The following is a 19,887-nucleotide window of genomic DNA, read 5'->3' on the forward strand; positions in this document are numbered from 1 at the left end:
GAGTGTGCCTACCAAGGATCCCTGAGGGATACCAGCCCTGACCCCGGCTCAGCCTGGCCTGAACCAACTGGGTCGGAAGGAGCAACACCACTGCCCCCCAGCTACAGTATTGACTTTGGGCTCTCACTCGGTGCAGACAAGTTGAGTGAAGGCTGCCGGCTTGCCCGCACGTGTGTTTGACATCCCATAAATTGCCGGTGTCCCGCATTTCAACACACCCGCTATTTGATGCTATTTCCTAAAGCCATAATCTTCCAATGAGGGAGAACCTAGACCGCTTATTATCATGATCGGAAACAGAGAGGAAGCCTGTTATTGCCCTGCTAATATGCTGTAGATGTATAGCTGTGGGAAAGAAGATGATAGTGATACTAAGTGTTTAGGTTGAGGGGTGGTGGAGAGATAGAGAGAGAGAAGGAGATAACTCTCCAGATTTACCGTCGTCAACGGTCGCTCCAACATTTCTATTGAGGTGGAAGCTCAGCAGAAAGAAAGGCATTTCTTGATTAAGCAAACTAAGACACAGGCAGACACTATATTTGCAAAGCTGCAGCCCAACACCAGCTTTTGTCTCATTCCTTGTGCAACCATACCCCTTGCTTGCTATTCCTCTCCAGCTTGAGCAAATATTTACCCTCGAATCTTGAACTACGCAAATCTGTCTCTTCCATCAGGTGCGGAATCTGAGAAAAGGGTCCTGACGATGCATTTGGCCCCGAGATTGGGAGAATTTCTCTCTCTTTCTTCCCAGAAGTGACATAACAAAGGTGTAAGGAGAATTGAGCCTTTCATTGCCTCAAAGACACACACGACTCTCTCTTTTTCGCACATACACACCAAACACACACCTATCATTAAAGGGGAAAGAAGCAGCCCTCCATCTTTGTTTGCGAGCTCTAAAAGCCCTTAATGTAGCCTCATTACCTGGCCTGTCTCCCGCTCTATCATGTGCAGTAAACACACACTATGACACTGGCCATCCATCTAGTGGGAATACACAGCTGTCTGCTGTGCTCCAACTCTGTCAGGGGAACACTGGGGAATTTAACACACACATACACACACCTAGGTTGTTAACACACACCGGGCTTCAAGCTATTTTTTGTTGAGTTTCTTGTCTATCCATTTTCAGTGAGGATCCACAGATTCCTGTTCTACAACACTGATCAACTCCCTAATTTTTTTTTTTTTTTTCGCATGTGTTGCAAAAATGTTTTCATTAAGATGACAAAGAAGAACAGAAAAAAAGATGACCGGTAAATCTATGATCCCAGACGTCCCCTTCATTATCAGTTCACATTCCAGGTGGCAGGCTGGAATTCTTTCCGATTGTGAGATCAAAATATGGAGGGGGAAAAAAAAAAAAAAAATCATAATAATAGAAATTACATTTCACAGTCTGCTGACTCCTCACAGCTCTCTGATCAAGACGAGATATGCTTACCATTTAAAATAATCACAGATTCTGTGCTTGAGTGAAATTAATTCATCATTGCCATAAGTTACCATGCATACAAAATAAAGAAGTAACTAGGCAAGGGCACACATTTTCAACACTTCAGATTGCTTAATAAATCAAAATGCCAACATATGTGCTGACTAAAAAAATTGGACCGAAAACTGCAGAGTTTAAAATGATATATTCTATTAATGAAAAAGTTTAATTCTCTCATTCGAGTGCCCTGCATATATTCATACCATTAATTAAACCTTTAAAAAACTATGATTATTATCATGTTTGTTTGTTACAGTTGCAGTTTTTTGCAGCCAGATTCAGGTAGTGATTTCTGAGTCAGTATTGGAGGAGGGGGAGGGGGGGGGGGCACTTGTAATACTACATTTGACAAACCCCAGTCTCCTGGATTAAGTATGGCATGCCAGGAAGCCCTGCCTTAGAATTAAAAGCTTCCTTTTTGGCACTAAAGGGCCACCATAAAGGAGCATTAATGACTACCTCTTCTAAACCTGTGTATGGTAATGGTTTCTGCTCTCAGATAGAGGAATTTCAAAAGTGTTTCACCGGTGAATAAAGATTGCTTTGGAGAGAAAAAAGGAGGGGGTGGGGGCTAAAGAAATCATATTTACAAAATCAGGAGTGGGGGCAAATGAAAAGAGATGAATATGAATAATGGACTTTGCTTTTTTTCGGGATTAACATTATTCAAAGCAACAGAATCAAATGTGGTTATCTCCTGTCCAATGAGCCCTACATTGAGAAAAACCCTTCGTCGTATTTCAATCCTTCATTTGAGCCGACAATAAATCGTAGTTCTGTGATAGGAGACATTCAGTCAAGAGTGTTCAGAACTTAATTCTCTTCTATTTACAATAAGGAGATGAGACGGAATAAGATAAAAGACAGACTATTTGCCAGAGTGTGTGAGTGTCCCTAAATGGAGAGTGTGTGTGTGTGTTTGTGGAGAGCAGAGAGGGAGAAGAAACGACAAAGAAAAAGAAAGCTGAGGGAAAGGGTGTAAAGTGCATGTTCAATTGTACAGTCTGCACAATGTCTCCTTAGAATCAAATGCAAGAAGCACTCATGAATGGTTTGCATGATACAAATTCATTTTATATGAATAACACCAGCTCGGAAATGTGACAATAGAAAAACAGTTATTGAATATGGGCTATCCAATTTCTAATAAAAAAAAGGGTAAAGTAGGCTAACTTCAAAAAGTTCAATTAAAATCCACAATGAAACAGCAAAAAAAAAACAGGAAAATATTTAAAGATAAAATTCAATTTGAGCTCTATCCATATTCCTGTGCCAAAAAAAACCCACCACTGCAACAATAAATGCACGTTTGTTAAAAATATTCCCGTTTCGCAGCACTCCCCTCACAGGCAGAGAAAAAGAGGAGGAGAGGATCTAGTTTTCATCCCGTCCCATACCGTTTCCGAGTTACCCATCAGCCACCACACTCTGCACGAGCAGGAGACAGCACCCGCCACCATGTGCGAGCGAGACAGTGACGAAAGCTGATCAGTCAGCTCTCATTTGCATATTTGCCAATTCTGTTAATTAACTCGGCCCACCTAATCAGGGCTAATTGACCTATAAAGAGGGGAGGCCTCGTTGTCTCGTCCAATCATCTTTACCCAGAGCAGAGGAGGTGCGCTGGTGAATGCAGGGTGCTTCCGACCTTTCTGTATTTATAGACCTCGTGTGTAGAAGTCAGAAAAGATGGTTTATTCTCAGGGCACAGAGCTGCTGTGACATGGGGGAGGATTTGAAAGGAAGAAAAAAAGGAAGGCGATGGAAAGACTCTACACTTTTCTGGAGGTTTTGTCGTGGGAGAAGAGGGAAATCAGAGGAGCTAATGACAATCGAATGATTTGACTTTCTGATCCTCTCCACAGTGCGGCACGTCCAGCGGACAGGCGCAGGGATCCAGCCGCAGCCGGTGCAGCTACAGAGACATAGCTCATTGTGACGTTTCCAGTTATTTCTGGTTGATTAGGGCCATTATGTCTCCAGCTCTGATTTATGTTGTCATTCCCCCTCAGCAGTCCTGCATCGATAGATCTTAATGAATTGGTAAATAAGGGCGAAGATTGCAGTTGACAACACCGCAACATTCCTCATTCATACCAGACAAGATTTATGTAACCAATTAAGGGCAAATAACAGAGAGAGGGGGGGACTGGTCAGGAGGAAAAATAATCTTTCCACATGAAAATTACCAAAGTCTAACCTTGGACAAAATAGATAATGGGCTGTCTTTAACACGGGCTTAGTCACACTTCCTCCATGCCCGGTTGGGGACTTTTCAACTGCGAGGATCACTCCTGCTCCTCTCAGGATTAAGAAATTGATTTTAGAAAAATACACAGAGGCTGGTTGACAGTGAGCACTGTCTGACTGCACCTCTACATTAAAAAAATACACACACACACCCGACTCATTCAAACTGCATCTGCATAATGTCCAAACCAAAGATGATGATGGAATCAACAGATTAAAAATTAAGCCCTTGCCGACAAAGCACCACTTTGATATGGAAATATTTAAATTCAAGAAGCTCTCTCCCTCTTCATCATCCAAAAAAAGAACCAATGAAACTGAGAAGGGCTGTGTGTGTGTGTGTGTGTGTGTGTGTGTGTGTGTGTGTGTGTGTGTGCTGGTGTAGGTGTGTGTGTTTGAAGAGGCCACACAAATCAATTGTTCAGTTTGATTCGTCGGCCAAAAAAAATATTCATTTGCATTCTTTTATCTTCTCAAATTTCCATTATTTAATTTCGACAGTGCAGTTCTAGGGATTTTTAAGCAGACAAATACAGGCCTCTCTGTCTTAAAAAAAAAATATTCAGATAAAAGTGCTGATCATCAATAGCCAGCGACAGGCCAGGAAGACCCAAAGGGCAGGAGTGAACAGAGGTGGAAAATTAAAGCAGAGTGATACGGGAGTCGGCTCCCTTTTTTTTTTCCAGCCTCTCTCCGCTTCAAGCACATGCAAATGAGGCCGTGCTGCTTAACTGCATCATTTATGTGGATAATAGCGGCATCATCATTACGGGGGAACTCAAATTAAATTACATCACAATTAGCATAACAAAGTGATTGGTTAAACTTTCAAAACAAATAACGAGGCTCGCCTAATGAACGGTGTTAATTGGAGAGCGTGCGTTCTAAATAAAACATGTAGGTAAACATGTGTTTTTAGTTAAATTATTTTTAATTCTCTTCTCTTTTTTTTCTTAAATGAGACAGACGTAGAAAGAGAGAAGAAGAAAAAAAAACTGAAAAAAAAAAGAGAAGTCAAACGGAATATTGCCAGGGGGATTTGTAAGCTGGAATACAAAATATGTAGCATTTAATTTTATTGCGCTAAAGAAGCTATTATATGGCAGACTCTGGAGAACAATGTAAATTATCTGCCTTCAAAATGGAGTTTGGCCAATTCTCCATGTGAACTAATCACATAGCTCATTATGCATTAGGGTATTAAATTATGAAGAGGAGTCCCTTTCGCATTCCTGCACAAAGCCCTATGAAATGTTAATAATATGCCCACAATAGCCCAATAGCGTGCCTTGCTCAGCCTCATCAATATTTAAATAAACAAATGATCCCGCTCGCCTTTGATAAAGATAATTAGTGCTCCGACGATTATCAGTCTATCGGTGACCTCTCCTCACTTCAAACTGCTCCAAAGAGTTTGGGATTTTGAAAACACACTTTTTTCTCCCCCAACACTCTAAGAAATGTTAGAAAAACAAACTTGGTGTAAAATCTTTGCCCTTCTAAAACACATATCTGCAACTGATTTAAAAAATAAATTGTTAATAGCTTTGAAAAGTGGCAACATCTGGAAAGTAAAAAAACCGACAGAACAACTGATACCAGAGTCGATAATACCACAGTAAGAGAGTTCACAGTCATGTGCACACACTCAACACAAAGCCAGGCGCACACACACTTTGCACACATGCACACACACACACACACACACACACACACATATCTACACACACAGCCATTCATCAGCACTAATTAAGCAGCAGATTAACAGAGCAGCGCAGAGCGAGGCTGCACATTTCCACAGTGGGACAAGCAGCAGGGACGGAAGGGAGACACACCACACGGCAATAAAACACACGCCTTAAAACACAGCCGAGAGATGATGGATGGATGGATGGATGATTGATGGATGGATGGAGTCTTCCTGACTTTTTTTTTTTTTTTTTTTTTTACCTGAAGGTGAGGAGTGCCACAGAGCTCGACCAGAGAAACACAGGTGCTCGCCTCTCTCCCACCACAGCCAGGGGTGTCTCGCTGCGACGGCCGCAAGTCGACTGGTGTCACCCCGTGGAGAGGCAACACTATCTGTGTCATCACTTCAGCTGTGTTTATGGGGGATGGCATCATAAACAAGCCACCCAGCCCCCGCCCCAGCTAACCCCCCCCCCCCCCCCCCCCCCCCACCCTCCACCTCTCCCTCTCTTGCGCCTCACCACCACCGCCGTGCCATTCATGCATACTTAAATCACCCTCGCCCCCATTAAAAAAAAGAAAGCCTAGACGCCTCTCCTGACAATTATTCTATCATTTCCAGTTGTCACCGGGGCAATTACCGACTGGGGGCCCCCCCTGTGCGGGTTGGACATGCAGGGCCCCCCGATAGAGAGAGAGGCTTGAGTTGGGGGGGGGGGGGGGGGGAGACAGGAAAGAGTGGGACCGGGGAGTGAGAGTGTGTGTGGAGGGCACATGTGTGTGTGTGAATGGAGGGAGGGGGGGGTAGTGTACAAAATGGAAATTTATGACAGAGACACGTTGCCTTCGTTTTCCCTCCACACTGGAAATAATTAGACCATCATTTCTTATGCCTGTCGCTGATGAAATATATCACTATTACTGGAAAACACCACTTATCATTTACTTCCTCATTTTATTAGAAATGAGAGACAAGGTAATGATTGGTAGGATCGCTTCTTTAACCGTCTTTTAATGCAGAGAATGACTTTCAAATCAGAGAACTTTTGAGTATTTTCTTGAAACAAAGTTGAAGAAAATCTTGTTTTTCTGCGTTTAAATGTGCAAGAGTGACTGTATGTGTGTAGGTAATGTGTGTGTGTGGGTGGGTCCTGTGTGTGAATTTGAGTGTGTGTGTGTGTGTCAGGGAGTGCTGTGACTCCTCGCAGGATCCTCAGCGGCTCTCCCCTCGCGCCTCGGCTGCAGTCTTGCCAGCCAGCTCGCTCTGCTCTCGCTCTGATCGCACATCTGCTCCTATGAACACTCTCATTCTCTCTCCCTCTCTTTTCATGTGCACACACATATACACACACACACACACACACACACACACACACACACACACACACACCGGCTTACACACAACCTGCAGGACTGGCTGTCTGCGCGGTACCGCTGAGACGAAGGGGAGAAGCGGAGAAAGACGCTGGGCTGGAGGATGCCGCTCTGAGAGGTGCATTTGTCGCAACAAAGGTATGTGTGTGTGTGGCTTTGTCCGTGTGCATTTTCCCCTTTTTCTTTTTAGCTCTGATGCTGCGCAGGTCAGAGTGTGTGTGTAGATGTTAAGAGTCTGAATGGGATTAGTAAAGGGCTGAGCGGAGAGTCGGCAGCCTCAGCAGCACCGATCTCTGGCAGAGAGCGTATAGGGCTCTTAAAAACTATTAGCCATGCCTATCCATGCATTACAAAGCACAGCTAAGCAACCACAAGTACACAACCAAACAAAGTGAGAAATGACTGCAAAAGAGAGAGGGCAGACGTACCTTTGAAACAATGAGTGAGAAATCCACTCTCCCTGGTAAGGAGCATTTGAAGAAGTATTCTCAGAAGCCTTGAAGCGTTATCAAGAAACCCAAAAAAAAGGGGGAAAAAACGCCACAAGTAGAAAAAAAAGTGAGGAGAAACTAGCTCACGCTTACTGTCAAAGACATCAGCGGAGAAGTATTTACAGCCGTATTTACAGTAGTGCGAGGGGGAAAGCACCTCTGCCTGGTCACGTCTGAGAGACAGTTGCCGTTTCAGCGCTGCCTAATTAAAACAAGTCAGGCAGCCCCGCTGGATTGTTTTGACGCCCGAGGACCAATAGTACACAAAAACCAGCGGCTTGATCGGTGGGTTGGGGTGGGGGGGGGGAGTGGGGGGTGGGGGGGATGGAGGAGGAGGAGGGGGCGGAGGGTGGTGAGAGTTGGCAAAGGAATGGTGATGGGGGGGTGTGTTACTGTGCAAGTGTGTGTGTGCATAAGGGGGCTACAGAAGAGGCGTTTTGTAGAGGAATCTGAAAGGGGAGGGAGACCACAAAGGTTCAGAAGTGGGGAGACCTCCACAAATGCAGAATCCACTCTCACTTTTGACTTGGACAAAATACAAAAATTATGCTTTTTAACTTTCTTATTGGCAATCATCTAAAAAAAAAAAAGAGACACCTTTTTTTTTGCATGAAATAATACGCCTTGCCACGCTAAAACCTCCATCTAAATGTAGAAAAGTCTATTTTAGGGGTTTTAGTCAGAAGAAACACAGAAGCTGACAAAGGTTTTACAGCTGTTCCCCCTCTGCCGCAATTTTCCAAAAGCTTGGTTTACCACTTGATAACAGGCAAACGTGTCAGATGTCTCACACACGGATTCAGATATTTAAACTAATGAATTACTTCACTATCTCTAACTGGGACCACAGAAACCACCGCAGCCTGCTGCAGAAGCCAAAAAAGCTGAAGGGAGCGTGCGCCGGCCTCACATGTGCCGAATGTGATGTATCAACATGTTTTCCCCGACTGTAAACAACACACAACAGGCAATGAGCTGGAACATTTAGGGGCTAATGGTGTTTGCCAATCCTTTTGTCAATTTTTTTTTATTTTTATTCCCTCCTCCCTCATTTTCTTTCTCTTTTTTTCTCTCTCTCTCCCCTTGCATGCCACAGATGTTTTTCTTAGTCGCTCCAACAGACAGGAATCTACTGGCAAGAAGAAAAGGTTTGGTCTTCCCCAGGAGTACAAAGTCTCCCCCCCCCCCACCCACCCCCAGTCTGCGTACGGCAGATGCAGAAAGCCGGTCCATCTGCCACCAGCTCGCTCTGCCACATGGGCCTGAGAGATTTAAGCGGACTTACAGTACTTTTTCCCCCGCAAGTTGGGGCTGTATGTAGAATAAAACACAAACACTAATCTGAATCTGGCAGGAATGCAACTCCAAAATTAAACTCATAGTTACACACTCAGACACACATGGGTATGAATCCAGCTGCAGAGTGAGGTTACACAGAGTGCAAGAACTTTTATGTTTTCAAAAAAGAGGCACCCCGGGTAACTTTGACAGATTTATTTAGCGAAAGATGTAGCCCCTAACGCTGGGTAAAGACCACTTGAACCTGCAGCTCTGAGTGCTGGGCTGGCATGATTTAACAAGCTCTGAATTGCACATTATCTCCACGGCACTGCTGGAGCATATTTCAGCCGTATGATATCATTATTTAGAGACCAACACGGAGCACAAGATGCAGCATTTTCATTAGTGTCAACTGTCTTGAGCTGCGAGGCGGGGAGGGTACACTAAACAATCATGGCAGTGAAAGCGAGAGGGGAAAAAAAAAAAAAAGAGAGCGACAGAGAGTGGCTAACATTAAACAACTGCTGTTAATTGCTCTAAGCATCCACATTATGCCAGTAATTTCTCCCCATTTCTCTTTCAGCATCGACGGCTTCGGGCTAGAAAGCTCCTTCAGCCCCTTTAATAAACTACCCAGAGTGCCTCACTGGAAAAAAACAAACAAGAGGCCCCTGGCCCTTAGAAACATGCGCTTCACTAAGGGGGGAAATGCTACGCCTATTTCTACACATCTATGACAACTGTGCGCCTCCTCCCTTCAGGTATTTATTCCCCGCGTCTCTTCTTCCTGCGCGTTCTGCTGCCAAGGTCAACGGAGACGAACAGGCCCACCAGCATCTTGATGTGGTGGCAGCGGAACAGTGGAAGGAGGGAGAAAGACAGAGAGAGAGACGAGAGGAGGAGGAGGGGGGGGGGGGTAGACATGTGTAGAGGGTACAGTAGGGAGGGGGTGATGGTGGCAGCAGCTGGCGGCCAACCCTGGCATGAGCAGGAGCAGAAGCAGAAGCAGGAGCAGTGGGGGGAGCAACTAGTCGAGCTGCGATGCGGTGTGACGCCGTGACGCTATGAAGGCTGGTGCTATCGTTTTCACAGTTCACACACACACACACACACACACACACACACACACACATACACACTCCTAGCTAGCTATTCGTTTTCAATTAAAACAACCGTGGATTGTGTTGCCAATGCAGTGTCGTCACTTCAGTCGTACCAAGCCACCAGGAAGTACACACACTGCCATGAGGTTTGTCATTCTTTAAACCTTTACAACCATTAACGCTGCAGACTTCTGCAAGAAAAACAGGGAATTTAGATGAAAAATTCTGTTTTTGGGGGAAAAAAAACAAAAAAAACAGGATCTTTTAAATTAAAAAATTTAGAGCACAGAAGACAAAGAGAATAGTGAATCCCATGTGCACTCCCTCGTCCATTCTCACATTTAAGAGCCAGCGAGACAAAATGAAGTGATTTTATTGTCTGCTAAAATACGTTCAACTGCCCTTAAAACCTCCCACACAGTGATAACTGATGAATCCCAAAGAGAAAATCACACACACACACACGCACGAGAAGTAGAGCCCTCACATCAGCTCCATTTATTAGTCGTCACACAAATGTTCCACAAGCACCATTCAAGAGCTGCTTACAAGTAAATAAAAAGCCAAATAAGGTGTTTTATTTTTTAGTCCTCGGCTATGGCTGATCATCGTAGCTTATGGCCACAGAGCAGAGACCATTATGGACCAGTGATTATATAAGTGGTTGGAAGGCAGCACCGTTTTAATACACTGTACTTAAGCACAAGGGTATCCATGGCAACTTGCCCTGCAGAGTGCATTCAGAAAATCCCTAATGAAATACCTATTAAGTGGCTGATAATAACAGTGTCCAAATAGATTTGCATATGTATTTTAATGCAAAAAAATTAGAGCAGGGAAAAAATGTAGAGGGGCTGTGATTACTTCAAACATAATAAGAAAATTATTCTTTTTTTTTTATTTGTTGTTTTAAATAAAAAATAATAGTTATTTTATGTATAAAAGTATGAATTTGAATAAAGCTTATGTAATGGAAAAACTCGTACTTTTTGGTGTGAATTGAGGCCTCAATGCCGTCCTCTGGGAGTCTCCACATGTGACTTCCATTTGCGACTTTGGCTGAGTGCCCAACAGGACATCCCTGAGAGAGTGTTTGCTTGACTCAATATCAACAGCCCAAGTAAGCAGCCGGGGAATGGGGGTGGGAGGGAGGGGGTAACACTGTGGCCAAGCCCGGGCCTCAGGTTCCTATTGAAAATAAACCAGGCTGTACATTCACCGGGCCCAGAATATCAACACTGCTCTGCGAGGAGCCACGTATAGCACTCAGCAGCGTTCCGCTGGTGCCTCTCCAAGGCTTAATGATACCTGCACCTCCCCTCCAGCTGCTTCTGCCGACGCTGCTGCCGCACACAGACAGCGGGCGGGCAGGAATTAAAGTATACATTACAGCAGAAAAATAAAAAGAGATCGAAATGACAGAAGTCAGACGGTTCAAGCTGACCGGGCCTCTTGAAAGAAGCAGCTAGCAGACTAGCGACAGACACTCCAGGTTAAATTGGCCCTCCTGTGCCTCCCCTCGTTCTCCAACCAACAGCTCAGCTGCCTTCAATGCCCAACCCCCCTTCCTCCCCCTCCGAAAAAAAAGAAAAAGCTTTTCTTCAAAAGCGTATTTGAATTAAACGAGTTGCTGAAATCAAAGGCTCGGCTGAGCCGGGTAAATTTAAACAAGCAAGTGCAGCTCACAGCAGTTTACCTGTTCTTCTGCAGATTGGAATTAGATGAAAGAGCAGAGCATGGCAGACAACTTCCCTTTATTCGCAGAAGTAGATATTATCATATAATAAAGGCACTTGCAGTATAAATTATATCACTTCTTGGAGAAAAAAAAACAGATGCTACTGTGTTGTTTTTTAAAGTACCTGGCTGAAAACAATACATCTCTTAGAACATTTAGATTTCCTGTTTGGGATGAATCTGAAACCTATTTATGACAGTGATCTCCAGCTCTGCCAAAGAGATTGTCATTCCCAGAACCATGACCTCACGGATGAATGGAAGTGTGACAAGCTCCACTGGCAATCAAAAGAGCTAAACACCTGTGTATGCGATGAAACAACCACTATCTGAAGTTTGAGGAATCCTGTTGATGCATCTGCAAGAAGAAACGGAAAAACTTCCATGCGGGACGACGGAAATCAAACATTGACCATGAATTGGACAATGGACACAGTTCAGAAATTACCAGAAGTGTTTGAGAAAACGGAATTCCAGAGTCCTCCGATTACCTCTGCCTTCTGACTCTGTGCTGACACAGTGGCTCTCCATTCATGACTTAAAACACCATTCAACTAAAAACCCTGATCAAATTAATTCAGGGAAATCTGCATTCCAGCAAAGAATAATAAACTCATTAAATGGGAATTTCAAACTCCTCTATTCTCGACACCATGGCTAATTCAAACCTAATTTTTACTAGCCACTAATTTGAGGGCGAAGGGTGAGGTGGGGTGGGGTGGGGGGGGGGGGTCGGAATTACATCTGGAGGTAATTCATTGTGGGGAACTGAGCCCAGAGGAGGCTATGATACCCCTCACACCCCTACCTCTGAAAAAAAAAAAGAGAAAAAGAAAACGGCGAGACAGGGAAGACAGAGAGAAGGGACTATTTAGGTGAGTGGGACTTCCGGAGCGATGAGACAACACTTTTCACACAAAAATATCATTATGCTGTTATATTAGATTAGCTGGAGAGGATGTAGGTGCAAAGACACGGAGAGATTTTCAGGAAATGTGGGACTTTTTTACTGTCCAGCTGCTCTAATACAGGGTTTAGTAAATGGCAAAAGATGTGGCGTTTAAGGAAGGGTGTAGGCGGTAGAAAGTGGTTAATTTGGACTCTGAGGTTGGGTGTTGTGCCTGCTCTGAAGGCTCAGAGTTTATGAGGACGTCTCCCTCTCAAGTGACCAGCTCCATCTGGGCCGTCTAAGTGGGCTGCCTAATAAATGGCACACTTTTCCAATGATCTGCACTTTCAAAGAAGTGAGTAAAGGGAATCCAGCTGTATCGATTTTTACTGTATGGATGCAAACTCGACAGCTATTTGCAAGGTTTTTAAGTGTCAGATGAGTAAACTTTTTAAAAGGAGATTTCTTTTGATTATATCAAAAAAAAAGTCACACTGATTAAGTTTAGGGAAGGAAATGTAAAGTTTGGCTCCCCCAAAAAAAATCCCTACAGGAGGGCATTACCTTGTGAGAGAAACTTGCCGCCGTCCCTTCAACATGCACGGCTCCCCACCTCCATCCCCTCCACCCCCTCTGACACTAAATGTGTTTTCCAAATGAAAATAAACGGAGTCCGACCGGTTTGAGGCAGTCATACTCTGGAATATGAGATCAAATAAAGGCTTCTGTGGAGGCTGAAAGGAGAAATGAAATGGCTTCTGAGGGGGAAGAGATGTACCGAGTAATAAAATTACTCCTTTATATCTTCCTAAACAGCCACATGTTCCCCTGGAGTGGGTGAGGGCTTCACTTTGGTCAAAGACAAGTATGCAAGTGGCAATTTTTCCTTCAGGGAAGATTCCCTGATACACTTCTTGAGGCTCGACGCGCTGCAATTTTCCTGAAAACGAGAAACTATTTCGGCAACAAGTTAAGCGGAACTTTGGAAGTTTCACTTTGATGATGTGCCGGCGCACGCTGTCATTGAAAGGTATGTTCCATTAAATTGGAACAGCAAGATGACTCATGAGGCTATTGCTTTTCAATGAGTTCAAACTAGGCTGAAATGTTCAGATGAACAGTTGTATTTTATAATAAAACATACAGTTGGCTCCGAACTGACCATGATGTCACTACTTGAAATTGGTTTGCTTTTCCTGCCATACAAGCGCCATTCCATTTGGCATTGGGGGAAATTTACAACTAAAAGTATGAATCTAACTACTTAAAATCATGCGATTGATTTGTATTCTTAAAAAGCTGCTCACAATAATATTCAGATGGACTTTTTTAGAGCAGCAGAAGGGCTATATTAGAGGACGTTTGCAATTGGAGAGAATACATTATAATTCATTATACAGTAGCTATTAAACCTTCAGTAAAAAGGCTTTAGTACAAGGATTGAGCCACTTATCAGAGCTACTCACTACCTTTAAAAGCCGTCCACGTTCAGTACTCTGAGTGGCAAAAAAGCAATCGCTGATGACTCTGAAAATAGGGCTTGATGTACAATTTATCAAAACAGAAACGGCTGGCGGGGATTTCATAGACTCCAAAGTCGGAACAGTTTGTTCAAAAAAGAATCACGGGAGAAAGGAAGGCGACAATTTACCGGAATTAAAAAAAAAAAAAAAAGGAAATTCAGAGACAGCGTTTTGAAAAGTTACCAACTAAGTGGTTTGGATTGCACTGTCCAAAAACAACTCTAAGAAAATCATAGAAGAAAAGGGTACTGTTCACAAAATGGATTCATCTTCTTACATGTTGCATCAATCACAACTTTTTTGCAGAGAGAAATCCATTCACCTTTCCAACACAAATGGTGGTCAAATTAAATAATTATACAACAAATTAAGCAAATGACTTGCAGATGCATTCAGGTAAGCCTTTTTTCAGTTTGTTTCATGCAATCTTGGCACGTCATTAAGTGCTTTACACCCGCTTGCTGATGCATGTGCTGTGAAATTGCCTTATCTCTTATGGCATTACTATCCGTGACAACCTTTAAGATTGTTGTGTACAAACATATACAAGACGGGAGCAAAGTCATTTGTAACACCAGTAAACACCGCCTAAAATAGCCGGAGTTTGTATCACGGGCTTCAAACACTTGTCATGCTATCGTCATTTAAGTAAAGGCATCCAATTATACTTTCAGGCAACATTTTCAACTCTCTGAACTTGGGAAACATGATTAACTTTCTCTCTGTTTTGCCATTTGCCCCTGTCGAAGCCTGTAGCCGTCTCTCCAGGAAGACGGATAGCAATGGGGATGTTTCTGACAGCTTAAAAGTACCCATCAAGCTGCCTGTGAGACATCTCCCTGCACATCCAGGCCCCCGAAACCTCCCCAAACAAACAGCAGGCTCCACTTCAAATACATAGCAGGACTATTAGGTAATCTTCTCCTTTGTTCACTCTCCCTGAGCCTTGGTGACTAACCTCAATCTCTCCCCTGTTCCACCTCCTGCTTTCAGGCTGACAACACAACACTTAATGCTACCACAAGTGTACCATGATGAATGGCTCGGAATACTGTGGAAATATACACGTGTTATGTATTCAGAGGTGTTTGTTGTGTTTTGATGACAGTACCAGAATGGTTTTTAAAAAAGTGGAAAAGGCAAGAATAAGAAGGCGGCAGCACAAGGGCTCTTTGTTTTTTAGGACGGGACAAATCTGAGGTTTCCTTTTGGATATTCTAGATCCTGCAAGGTACAAAACAGAGTTACAGTAGTCTAGTGTCTGGGCCTTTTCTTTTGAAGGGGGGGGGGGGGGATGCAGAGGCTTGGTAAGTGTGTCTGTGAATTGTTGCATGCTTCTTAGTCAATTGGTTGCGTGAGTCGCTTCCAACAAAGCCTGGGAAATCAATCAATCTGCGGAGAAATACCTCTTATGCCAGATGTGGCACTTGGAAAAAAAAAAGAGGCTTAAAAAGACTTGCTTGTATTAGGGACTGTAAGGGTCCAAACATTGCAAAGCTGTGTTGAATTTAAATATTTATTACAAATGGATCAAGCTGTCAAAATTCTACCTACTCCACTCTGCTTGTTATTTTAGGTGGCTTCTCTAAGGCGAGGCATGTCAAACCCCAAAGTGTGTAAATGTCTTGCTCTGAAATATATCTTCACTGTTTACTTAACAAGTTGCCAAGGAGAATGAAAGACAAATGTTTCATTAGCAGGTACATTCCTTTTTTTTGTTCTTTTACAAGTCTTCAGCAGTTCTGCTCCTTGACACATATGTGCACTCTTAAATACAAGAAGTGTAATTATAAATGCAATGCTTGCTATAGGGAGCTGAACTTTTCACACCTTTCAAAGCCACAAAATTGGATGGTTTTGTGGTTGTGCAGCTGCCGCTCCACGCTAATGCAAGGCGGTGTCATATGAAAAATATTCCTCTCCCCAAACCACAGGGCTGGTCATTAATGAAACACAGGCGGCGCAGTGAGGTCATACAGAGTCTAGATTTCAGCAGCCACACTTAAAAACCGCTCAGAGAGAATAGAGAAACATGAACACAAATCAGATTCCAGCTCCAAGGACAGGGGGAAAATAAATAAATAGAGAAAAGGCACTGGCCCCCGCTCACATTTTCCCCCAGCGCTCTGCAAACAACCGTCAACTGCGGCTCAGAAACAGCTCACAATGAGAGCAGACTAAACAATCTGGTCCCGGCCAAGGAAAATGCTAAGCAACTCTGCACACAGGATGTCTCACCCTAATTGCCAACTATCAAATCTCACAATGGAATCTATCCATTTGGCAAGATCTTCACAGCAAACTTGGCAGTGTACTTTTTGCTTCTAAAAAACTTTTGTGATGAGAAGACAGGACAAAAAAAAAGAGAGAAATTGTCAAGAACTTCATTTCATCCTGGATATTCTGGGTTTATTGAGCTTACAGGAAAACTAGCTGTAACATGTGCAGGGAGGAGCATTTTTTTTTTCATTCAAATGAGGTGCCCGGGTTTTGTAAACGAGTGATTAAAATCTTCAGAACTAAGATAAACAGACTAAATAGGTCCCCAAAGACATGCATTTCAGGAAAGAAAGCCTGTGGACTGGAGGTGGGCACGGGAGTGAATCTGGAGCCAGGGGACTAGTATAAGAAAACAAGGGTTTACCAGGAGGGGCCGTGGTGTTTAACAGGAAACTAATGGACAGTCTCCAGCATCCACCATGTGGCATTATATTTTCCAGACAGTCAAAGCCATGCGCACAGAGACCCCGTGACTTCAAACAGCCAAAATAGCAGCACATTCATGAAACAGAACAGAACTACTGGGAATTAAAAGAAGGGGAGAGAAAAAAAAAGAAAAATGCGCACACACACACACACACACACACACACACACACAAGAAAAAAAAGGAAAAGGTAGCGGGCCTCGACAGCAGATGGTAAAATTAACATTTCAACAGTTCCTTCCTTTCATGTAGGTCTCGGCAGAACTTTTTTTTTTAAGGGAGGGGCTTTGATTTTGGTAAGATACAGTGGTGGAGAAGGCATCTGGAAAAAGGGGGAAGAGGAATATTGGCTTATTGCTCCTGATGGTCCACCTCAATGAAAAATTAAATAGGTCTGTTTTGCAGGTTTCCCCTCTCTGGAGTGCCCTAAGCTGTGTTATGGAAACATCATCCTGGTAATTTATACGCCACAGAACACCTGGTGATGAAAGAAAATAAACTATTTTTCTTTTCTTTCTACAGTTAAAACCCAACACTTTGGCTTTGTGCGCAATCTTTGATGAAACTTGTCTTCCCAATTTTTTAATGTCCTTCCATTTGGCTTATTTTGCAAACAGAAAAAGCTGGCATGTATTGTAGTGTTAAGTCGTTCACAAAATGCTTGTCAGATTTCATTTTGAAGTCTTGATATACACTTCAAAAAGCTGCAGAGAGATGTTATCACAGAAAGGGAAACTGAGGCATTTCTAATAAAGACCTGTACAATGGACAGCCTCTCTCATTTCCAACCCTGTCCAATGGAGCGTCTCAGTAGTAGCCATTAATTTGGACACAGTTCTGGCTAAATTACATGTGTTCCACCTCTGTGACATTTTAAATGCAATTAAAAGCTGGTTATGGAAGTGTGCGCGGACTTCCCTGTGATGAAGGGAAATCACCGACGTGATTAACATGCAAACGAGCTCACGCTGGCAGACTAGATTGGGGTTTGAAAACCTCAATTACTTTTGTGTGATTATCTATTTACCAGTACACAGATTTCCATTTCTCATCTCCAGCCGAGTCCCCCCATGCACGAGGTTCAATTATACGTGGCACACCTTTATTTATGATGCGCACGATGCTGAAATACAAGCGCTGGTTATTTTTCACTGTGATATATTGCGTCTTTACGAGCAGGGCCACCAGACCAACACTTCCTAATGCTGAGCACTTAATATGATCTTGATCCCTGCCACCCTGCACACCCCCAATCCATCCATCCAACCCCTATTTAAACCCTGTTTGGCCCCCCCTACCTGTTAGAAAGCAGGGAGAGTAATGGGCAAAGGGGCAACCATTTGTCCCTTTCAACTAAATTTGCAATACTTAATATTTACGTCTCTTCCATTCCATAACATTTCGAAAATACAAGCTCTTTTAAACGCATGACTGACTTTTCCTGTGTGTGTGTGTGTGTGTGTGTGTGTGTGTGTGTGTGTGTGTGTGGGGGGGGGGGGGTCTATAATCGGTTAACTAATTGCAGGTGAAGATCCAACTACATCAAGCATTGGCTGAGAGGTAGGTGTGGATTGAAATGAACTGCAGAAACACTCCAGGCCTTATAGTATGTATCATCTTGTTGATGCAATTATTAAAGTAACGCCTGGCAGCACAGGAGGAACACAATTTAATTAATTTAAACGCCTGAATAGTGACAGACTTCAAGTTTTTTTTTCCCATTTCAAATTTACATTCAAATATACATCATTTTTCATCGGGGGGGGGGGGGGGGGGATTTAAGATGCAGAAGAAAAGCATTGAACTTTTAAAGGAAAAGATGCACAAAGCAAAAGCAGGAGAATATTCCAAAACACACCAAACAATTAATGAACTACAGTAAAGCAACTGTGCCAATGTGTACTCACTTTTCAACAGTTTCATCTGAAGTGAGATGTGTTTTTTTTGTAAATGTGTGCTGCATGATTTTATTGTTTGTCAGTGTTTCTGCCTTTTTTTTTTTCTTTTTGGTGCCCAGGGACAGGAAGAGAAAGGATAGACGCGCGGATCTGTGGCACAGCCGGGCTCTTCACATTGTGCCCGGCATACATAAAACATGCCCTGTTGCTTCAGCTGGAGCAAAAAGGAAAACAGTGCCATCAAGTGAAATTTCTGAGGATTCCTCAAACACCTCAGCAGACAGATCTATCAACTTATCTCAATGAAGGCACCAGAAGAAGAGAGACACTTCAGTAATCTACAATTCATAGATAATAGGAGTCCTTATTTTCTTACCAGATCACTGCTATCCAACACTCATTATATATCTTTTGGTAAAGTGTGATTCAAATGTATTCAAATGCATTTTTGCACGTACATTTTCTCCTTTCTGTATGGGAATATTGGACAGAAGAAACATCTCGTCTCCCTCAAACAGTGAGATGATAAAACAAGAAATGAACATGATGCTTTGCTGACTTCACGTTCAGAATCCTGTTTGAGGTGCCTCAGGAACAAAGGGAATCATTATTACTATTTGAACTCCAGGACTTTGCTTCAGCACTGGTATAAGGTTGCTAGAGTAGATAGGGGGAAAAAAAAGCAGTGGATACAGCATACTGAGTGAGTGAAACTGGTGGTGACGGCTAGAAATCACGAGAATAAAAGAGAGGGAGAGAGGGGTAGAGCTTAGATAATAGCAGATAATGGACAATTAACTCTGGCTGGTAGTGCCGGCTGCAGTGAATAGCAGCTTGTGGTGCAGCGAGTCCCCAATCACCACTCAGCCATATTCACATTGGGAATACAGGCGATATCAAGCTGCAGGCTAGTGGGGCCTCTGAGGTGTACACGCTGCATTAGCAATCTCCACAATGCCTTCAAACAATGCTTGATACCAACAAAGTGTCCCAAAGTGCAAACGCAAGCACTCTGCCGACAGGAAGTGTGTGGTGCCGTAACCTTGTCCATTGTTTCATGTCCTTTCAGCGTCAAAATAAACCCAGGAGCCGTAAATCCATTAAAAAATAAAGTGACATACTGCCATTCCTGGGTGAAGACATAGGAATTAGCATAATTAAACCTATATAAGAGGCTAATTGCAATGAAATAAAATGAGCGAATGGCACCACTGTGCATCACACAAACAATGCATGTGTTCATATCAGGGGGCTCAGAAGTGTTTTAACTGCCCACCCACCCACAGACACGCACCCCAACCCCCTTCAAGCTCCATCTAAATCTATTGATCTGTGAAACACAGGGACCCAAGGGAGCCAATTCACTTAATATCATACATCTAATGATGAGATGAATAACGATTATACCATTTGGTAATTAAACGTCTTACAAACCATTTAACTGACTGTGCG

At 43.2% G+C, this 19,887-nt stretch overlaps 1 protein-coding gene across 12 annotated transcripts in view; it reads right to left on the reverse strand.

Moving 5' to 3' along the window:
* Positions 1-19,887, reverse strand: part of foxp2 (forkhead box P2) — a 102,727-nt gene that overhangs the window by 63,489 nt on the left and 19,351 nt on the right. Inside the window, exon 1 of one of the 12 annotated variants that reach the window (XM_061030130.1) lies at positions 7,237-7,571. The exons of 8 other annotated variants lie outside the window; for them this stretch is intronic. Coding sequence is in view for 1 of the 4 variants with exons in the window: in XM_061030131.1 (XP_060886114.1) it covers positions 5,696-5,869 (174 nt within the window). In the remaining 3 variants the exon portion in view is untranslated. Of the gene's footprint in view, positions 1-5,695; positions 5,888-7,236; positions 7,572-19,887 lie in introns of those variants that run through there. 3 more of the 12 variants (XM_061030137.1, XM_061030134.1, XM_061030131.1) reach the window with 3 other exon arrangements.

The sequence above is a fragment of the Labrus mixtus genome, chromosome 22 (genome assembly GCF_963584025.1).
Source record: "Labrus mixtus chromosome 22, fLabMix1.1, whole genome shotgun sequence".
NCBI classification, from domain to species: Eukaryota; Metazoa; Chordata; class Actinopteri; order Labriformes; family Labridae; genus Labrus; species Labrus mixtus.